Source organism: Triticum aestivum, chromosome 7A, assembly GCF_018294505.1.
Source record: "Triticum aestivum cultivar Chinese Spring chromosome 7A, IWGSC CS RefSeq v2.1, whole genome shotgun sequence".
Classification (NCBI taxonomy): Eukaryota; Viridiplantae; Streptophyta; class Magnoliopsida; order Poales; family Poaceae; genus Triticum; species Triticum aestivum.
Window position 1 is genome coordinate 31193754 of NC_057812.1, and position 7937 is coordinate 31201690.

At 43.5% G+C, this 7937-nt stretch overlaps 1 protein-coding gene across 1 annotated transcript; it reads left to right on the top strand.

The window, feature by feature from the left end:
• Window positions 1-4802: 4802 nt before the first annotated feature.
• On the top strand, window positions 4803-6455 carry LOC123147322 (L10-interacting MYB domain-containing protein-like). Its single transcript, XM_044566550.1, has 3 exons — window positions 4803-5057; window positions 5357-5666; window positions 5740-6455. The coding sequence occupies exons 2-3, from the start codon at window positions 5358-5360 to the stop codon at window positions 6307-6309; spliced, it is 879 nt and encodes a 292-aa protein (XP_044422485.1). The 5' UTR covers window positions 4803-5057; window position 5357; the 3' UTR covers window positions 6310-6455.
• Window positions 6456-7937: the final 1482 nt, after the last annotated feature.

Genomic DNA, 7937 nt, shown 5'->3' on the forward strand with positions numbered 1-7937 from the left:
GTACTTCCATTGCCGGTTCATCTATGTGCATTATATATAATTATATGTGTCAAACGTAAGAAAATTAGACAAGTATCTATCTAAAGTAAGAATTGTTTTTCTTTCAGAAAAAAGATAAGAACAAGAGGCTCACCACGGTGGTGCCGGCGACGAGATCAGCGCGGGCGATCGACGGCGGTGAAGACGGGGACGGGACGTGACACGCCGCTAAACCTATGCAAATCTCGGGGAAAATGGAGCTTGGAGGTCGAGCTTCGAGTGGAGAAAACTTAACTAGCGTGGCTCGGGCATTTCATCGAACACCGCATGTGCATAGAAGGTGAGCTAGAGCACCGAAATGCCCTCCCCTCGCCGGCCAAAAAAATAGAGCAGTGTGGACTGCTCTGCTCGCCGGCGAGGTGTTATATATAGGCAACTTGTTTGTCCCGGTTCGTGGCTGGAACCGGGACTAAAGTCCCCTCTTCTGTTCCGGTTCGAGCCACGAACCGGGACTAATGTATGTGGGCTAGGAGCGAGGCCCATTGGTCCCGGTTCGTGCCAGGAACCAGGACAAATGGGTCCACATGAACCGGGACAAATGCCTCCCGAGGCCTGGCCGGGCTCCTGGGCACACGAACCGGGACGTATGCCCCCATGGGTCCCGGTTCGTGACTGAAGCGGGACTAATGGGCTGGCAGGCCCTAACCAAAGCCATGTTTTCTACTAGTGAGAAGAACCAGTACGTCAAGCAAAAGTATAACAGTCCAATGTTATGCAGTCATGGTAGTATTTTAAATGTCCCCAATGCAATGAGCTAAGAATTTTGAGCGAAGTGAAAATGACTATTTACCTTAGCATGTGATCAGCATGTGAACGATTGAAAACTATGCACAGCTGGTCAGTCTGGGGACCATGAATTGTTACTGCCCAAGACCATGAGCTACACACCATTTAGCACACAGCATCACGCTTATCACGCTGCTATTGAATTTTACTAATGTTTTAAACATTGCCACTCGGTCTCTTTATATATGTACAAGCCATATACATCTTTTCTGCGGGTGTTCCTTCCATTGATTATTGAGTTGTCAGTGTACACATAGTACTGTAGTTTTGATGTGTTTCCTTGGCGACGAGTTGAGATTTTAGAAGAAACTGAAAGATAATATGGACAATATGCCTCCAGTCCTTGCGTCTGTGTATATGTACTGAGAAACAAACTATGTAGACCAGATTCCTTGGACAGGAAAATATGCTGCTGCAAATCCAGCATCCGTAGACCAGATTCTATTCCATCAACAAGTGTTCGGTTCGGTCGAATCAAACAATTCAGTGTGTCTGATTGAGAAGTGCTCAGTGTGTCCAGCAAACCAAAATAAATTAAAGTGGAGCCATGAACATAATTCTTGGTTCTTGGTTTCAGGTAATTAAAAAGTTTGATGTTGGGTTATTTGAAATATCTGAGCTGCTAAGTTGATCGAAGTCTCGAATATTGCACTATCTCTCTCACTATAATTCTGGACCATTTCCACCATTTGGTTTTGTGTTCCTAAGTTGGTCATCGTGTTATGACTTATGAGATGCTGAAATAGACTATTGGTGCATCTTACTGGTGAGGTGAGATACTAGAAGACGCCGAAAACAGATTTGAGTAGACATTGACCTGATATTCTTCAGATTGTGTCCAAGGAAAACTGCCCGCTGATCAAAGTGTGCAGAACCAAGCCATAATTTTAGTGATCTGAATGCAGATCGAGTAATAGCTCACACATATCACACAGGATGAAATTAATAGTTCAGTTAGCTAACCAGGAATTAGTTTTCCAAATTACACTGTTTAAATTCTGTGCTTGTGGTGATCCCATCTACCTAGGGTGAGGATCTATGGATGACTTGGTTTCAGTTTCCTTTCACTTTGTTGACATCTACTGGTTTCCTTTTCTACTATTTGTTTGATAAGTTGTGTTCCGCATCAGAAATTATCACCACATAATAAGTTTTCTACAGGAAACCGGATTGTGTGCTCATATGTACCTCGCTAACCAAACTATCACCCCAGAACAAATATGTTCTTCAGGCTTGCGTTTATAGAGCAAACCACAGTTAATTTGAGATATGCAACCTCCATGTAGGTTTCCCCTTTCACCATCTCGGGGCAAAATTATCATTAAAATAAGCTAAGTATTTAAAAGATAAGATTTCAAAATTTGGGGGTAGAAAAAGGCTTTGAGTAACCGAATAAGGCAAGAGCAACAGAGCCATGTCTAGTGTCCTCTATCAGGAGTTTGGGGAGAAAAAAAGATGCAACTTTGGCTCCCACAAAAAATGAGTTGACATATTAGTTTGAACTAAAATGGTTATTTGCACGACTGTATACTTGTGATCGGCATGTGAACAACTAAAGATTATGCTTAGCTTAGCTAGCCAATATGAGAAACACTATTACTCCTCATGAGTTGCACATATTTCAGCGGTATCACGCTTACCGTGCTCCTGTAACCAGCATTCTGAACATTGCCCACTCTACCTCTTTATCTATGTCCTAACCATATGCACTTTTTCAGTTGGGTTCCTTCTGATTGTGATCGGGTTATGATTGTACACTATTAGTGAACTTCTGACCTCTGTTTTCTTGCTGATGAGTTGAGATTTTAGAAGGAACGAAAAGAGAATTTGGACAATTCAGGCGGTGGTCGTGGTCCCACCAACAAAGCCGGCAAATTGAACAGGAAAATATTTTTTCACATTAAAGTTCAAAATAATTACTCACCTATGCCCTGGATGCCGTCACGTCATTGCTGGGCCCCACTGAAAAAGCTATGGTCAAATGTGTTAAAAGCGTCTCCCTGGCATGCTGCAGTTGACATGACAAATGGTGGGTCCCATAGAGTGGTGCGATTGATGTGACGATGTGGTGGGTCCCAAATGTACGCAAACGGAACATAGATGGTAATATGATGGCAACTCACGTTGTGGCATGGACCTAGTTTCTACACCACCATTAGTTCCACAGACTGGAATACACAAGTTTGAGGGCAGGATTTGAATACGCAACTTCGACAGTGGCAGGGATTGAGGACGTGGGCATAGCCCAATGGTTGGGGGCGCATGATTGTAAACCCAACGACCAGAGTTCGATCCACGTCGGGGACGAATTTCTGGAATTCTCATGAGGGATGCTTCTTCTATATCAATAAACCGTGGGTGCTAGTGCCCATGGAGTTTCATTTTTTTTTTGACAGTGGCAGGGACCGATTTTTCCCAAATAAGAAAGGGGCGCACAGAACATCACTGTTGTAGGACCCATCATTTTCAAACATGACATCAGCAGATTGAGATGGTTATTACAGGAAAAATAAGAACCGATAAGATGTGTACATAACAAAAAAAACTTGGTTCTTCTACTTTTTTATCCATGTTTGTGGGTGTTTTCATCTATACCAATATAAAAAAAGACCCAAAGGAGCAGATCTAACTGATCTCGGCCATCGAACTAAGTCAATCCAACGACTTAAACTGCTTCAATGGCAAGCGTTAAACGTGTTTAACATGCATTTAATATCATACCAAATATTGCACGGATCACAAGATTAACACACAAATAATAGTATACCCAATAATCACATGCAATTAATATATTGCCTAAATATTAACGTGTGTTGCACGTGCGCATTTACTAGTCTTCCTAGATTTTCATTATGGCTAATTTACGCCCATGAAAGCTCCCAAACTCTTAAAAAAAGTGGTTTCCAAGATCATATACATCGCTAACCAAACTGAGAAATTCGACCGGCTTCATTTACTGAGAAAAATGCATTTGGTAGCTAGAACCTAGCTACTTGTAGGTCTCACCTTTTGCCATCTCTGGATAAAAGATTGTGATTGATATATGGAAGCTCGACTTTCACAGAATATGTGATTTTGAAAGAATGACATACAAAATTTCATAATATAAGAGTGTGGATATGGAAAGTAACAAAGTCATGTCTAGTTTCTTCTTTGGCCCGCACTAGGCGTCAGTCAGATGATTGTTACCAGTTTTCAGTCACCTTTCGAGACAGCGATTGGACTAAGCCAACCATCGTTTTTTTTGTGTTGCCTGGGTGTGCAAACGCAAACGTCTCATACGGGGTGCATTGGCCCACACAAAAACACTTCCACACACATGTACGTCAGCATGCATCAAGCCACATGCCGTTGGGCTTTATACACATGTACGGAAACATGCATGAAGCCACAGGCTACAATGTTTTAAAGCTGTGCCTAGCACCGGCTCCTTGTAATAAGCCTCACATGGCGGCACACCCACATCATGTTGATGTTCCCACGACACTTGCTGGCAAAATGCCTCACAACACAACAGTGGGCCCTCGTAGCATGGTGGCTCCCTCGCAGCACCAGCTAGTAGTACGTCGGTGTCCTTTCAACATCGGCTATAAGCACAGTGGTGTGTTCCAACAACACCGGTTCGCAGCGGCAGAGCTTCCCGTTGCAACGCTGCTCTTAGCAACTACGATGACCTCACAACAACAGCTGGTGCAGCATCCCAGCCTAAGGCTGTGTTTGGTTGGACTTCAACTTCCAACTTCTAAGCTCAAAAGCTATAATCTGTATCAAGGGGTGTTCTCGGGAAGGCAGATTCGTAAGAAGTTGTAACTTCTTCCAGTGCAAATCCCGCAGCCCACATACCCCAACTTGTCCAGCTTCTCAGCAGACTGTTTTGCTAACTTACCTGAGAGTTGAGGGTTATTTACCCACCTTTGCCACTCCCTAGTGAAAACGATTCGCTGCCGATAAGAAAAATCTCCTCGTACCATCGACAGCAAAAACTCCTCGAGGGAAAAATCCCCTCGTCCCGAGCGACGGGCTAGGGTTTCTAGCCGCCGTCACCGCCAGCGCTACCGGCCCTCCACCGCCGCCGCCAGCGCCGCCTCCAGTGCAGCAGGCTCTCCACCGCCGCCCGAGCTACGCCCCCTGCGTATCCATCCGCCTCTGAGCAGTACGCCGCCCGCCCAGCGGCCCTTCCTCGCCGGCCGGCCGGCGCCGTCGACCGGAGCTGTGCAGCCCTCCACGGCGAGGTAGCCTCCGTCCTTACTCCCTCCTTCCTCCTCTTCCATCCCTGAGTAAAGATTGCTTGCTAGTAGGTGGTGTATTTGGGATAAATTGTGTACAGATTGACTGATAGTAGAGATTGCTTGCTAGTACAGGTTGCTTGTGCTTCTGTTGTGAATGGAACCTATGTAGTACCTTTCTGATGTGAATTTAGTTGACGTTGATTGCTTGCTATGTTCTGTTGTGGATAAATTGGAAGATGTTTACATATTGTACAACTGTTATACATGGGGCAGGGTATTAAAATTGTTTTGCTTGACTGAAGAATGACTGAAAAAGCGGTGTGGGATGATGCACGTCTGAAGAAAGTCATAGAAATATTCAGAGAAGAGGTTGAAAATGGGAATAGGCCCTTAGGTTATTTTACTAAGAAGGGCTGGGACAATGTTATCGAGAAATGGGAAGCAAGAATGGGAAAGAAGTATCCCAAGGATAAATTCAAGAATAAATGGGATGCAATAAAAAATGACTATGTGTTTTTCATGGAGTTGAAAAATGAAGCAACCGGGCTTGGATGGGATGATGCAAAGAGAACCATTGTTTGCCCTCAAGAATGGTGGGATGAACATGTTATGGTAAGTGAAGCAACTTTTTTATTTGGCATGCTTTTCAATGATTGCATTACCTGATTTCTACTTTCATTTTCAGAGATGCCAAGAGAGGACGGGAAAGAAATGCAATCATTTGAAGTTCAAACAAGAGGGTCTGAAGCACCTTGAAGATTTACATGTCACATTTCACAAAGTACATGTCACAGGGGCTAGTGCTTCTTGTGCTGGAGATATATCTTCTGATGAATCAAGTGATGATAATGCGGTTCCTTTGAAGAAACCCGATGATAGTGATGAAATGAAGTTGGCATCCTTGAAGAAACTAAAAGCAAGCAAGAAGCGCAAGCAACCTTCAATAAAAAATGAGGAGAAGGAAGAGAAGAGTCCCTTCTTACGATTGTACAAGCAGACATGTGAGAAGATAGAAAGTGGAGTGGAGAAGATAACCTCTAGTGTTGAAGCATCATCGGCTCCTCCTCCAACCAACCTTGTCCCTACCATTTCGAAGGTTATGAAGTTGGTGAAAGATTGTGGTGTGAAAGAAAAAACTGCTCTCATGCACACAACCCTCAATCTTATAGTGAAGCCTGACTTTAGGGAAATCTTCAGTCTTCTTGAAATAAAAGAAGGGAGGCTTGATTATCTGGAGAGGGAGCATGAGAAGTAGATGTTGAAGCACGTGTTGTGAACCATATGTACTCATGTTGTAGAACTACATTTGCTTTCATTGTAGAAACTTATTTTCTTATGTTGTGAACCGTATTCGCTTGTGTTGTGAACCTTATTTGCTTATACAATCATATTTGCTTGTGTTGTGAACTATATATTTGCTTGTGTTTTTGAGCTGTATCTATGTTGTGACAAATATTTTCTATATTGTTGATGACGAATGTGTTAACATTATTATATTCTTGTGTAGATGGATGCAACGATGGAAGAAGTGGCCAGAAAGGGACAAGAGGGACTGAAACTTCTTACTGAACTTGCAAAGGAGGCTGCGATCATGGGAAACCTAGGTAACCTATATGTTCAGCGGTACTTGAACAAAACATATAGAGATGCTAAGCAAACTGGACTAGAATGGGTCATGGAGTGTTATGGTCGTCCCAGATACTTCTATAAAATGTTTCAGATGAATCCTGAAGTTTTCATGGCACTTCATGATTTGCTTGTTTCTAGATATGGTTTGACGTCGACTAGTAATGTTTCATCAATTGAATCATTGGCCATGTTCTTATGGATTGTTGGTGGCCCTCAAGCATTTGCTCAAGCAGAAAACCGTTTCGTACGCTCGCTTTGGACAATTCACACAAAGTTTAAGGAAGTCTTGTTATGTTTGCGCGAGTTAGCGAAAGATATCATCAAACCGAGAGATCCTACATTTAGCTATGAGCATGAAAAGATTAGAGAAGAACGTTTCTGGCCTCATTTCAAAGGCGCTATTGGTGCCATAGATGGATCTCATGTGCCAGTGACAGTGCCTACAGATGACGTGGTTAACCATAGATGTCGACATGGTTTTACATCTCAGAATGTGCTTGCAATATGTGACTTTGACATGAGGTTTACCTTTGTGGTTGCGGGTTGGCCGGGCTCTGCACATGACTCAAGGATCCTGAATCATGCATTAGCACACTTCTCTTCATTTCCTGTACCTCCCAAAGGTATAACATAACAACACATGTCATCATTCATTATATTCTTATGTGAGATGCTCACTTGGTGATTTGGTGTTCATTTTCAGGGAAATACTATCTTGTGGACTCTGGCTATGCAAACCGAATAGGATATCTTGCTCCTTTTAAGGGGAGTACGTACCATCTACCAGAATTCCGTCTTCGTCGTCACCGTCCACCTCAAGGGAAGTATGAGTTATTCAACTTTTCACATTCGTCCCTCCGCAATGTCGTTGAGCGTGCTTTTGGGGTGCTCAAGCAGAAATGGCGCATATTGAAAGGGGTCCCAAGTTTCTCACCTCGTATGCAAAAGCATATCATCATTGCTTACATGGCATTATTGTCCAGGGTCATTACAGACAATTCACAGTCAAATCTGCAGTTTCATAGCTGTTTCAGCCAAACGACTTCCAGCTTTTCCACAGCTGAAAGTTCACAGCAGCTTTTTCACAGCTCACAACTCACAGCAGCTTTTACAAAATCTGCAGCTCAACCAAACACAGCCTAAGCATTGTCGTAGGTCGCCCTCACAGCGCTTCTCGTAGCAGTGTCCACCGGCGTTTGGAGAAGCAGGCACCGTGCAACCCTACTCGATGCCGAAAAGCGGACAACGGCGAGT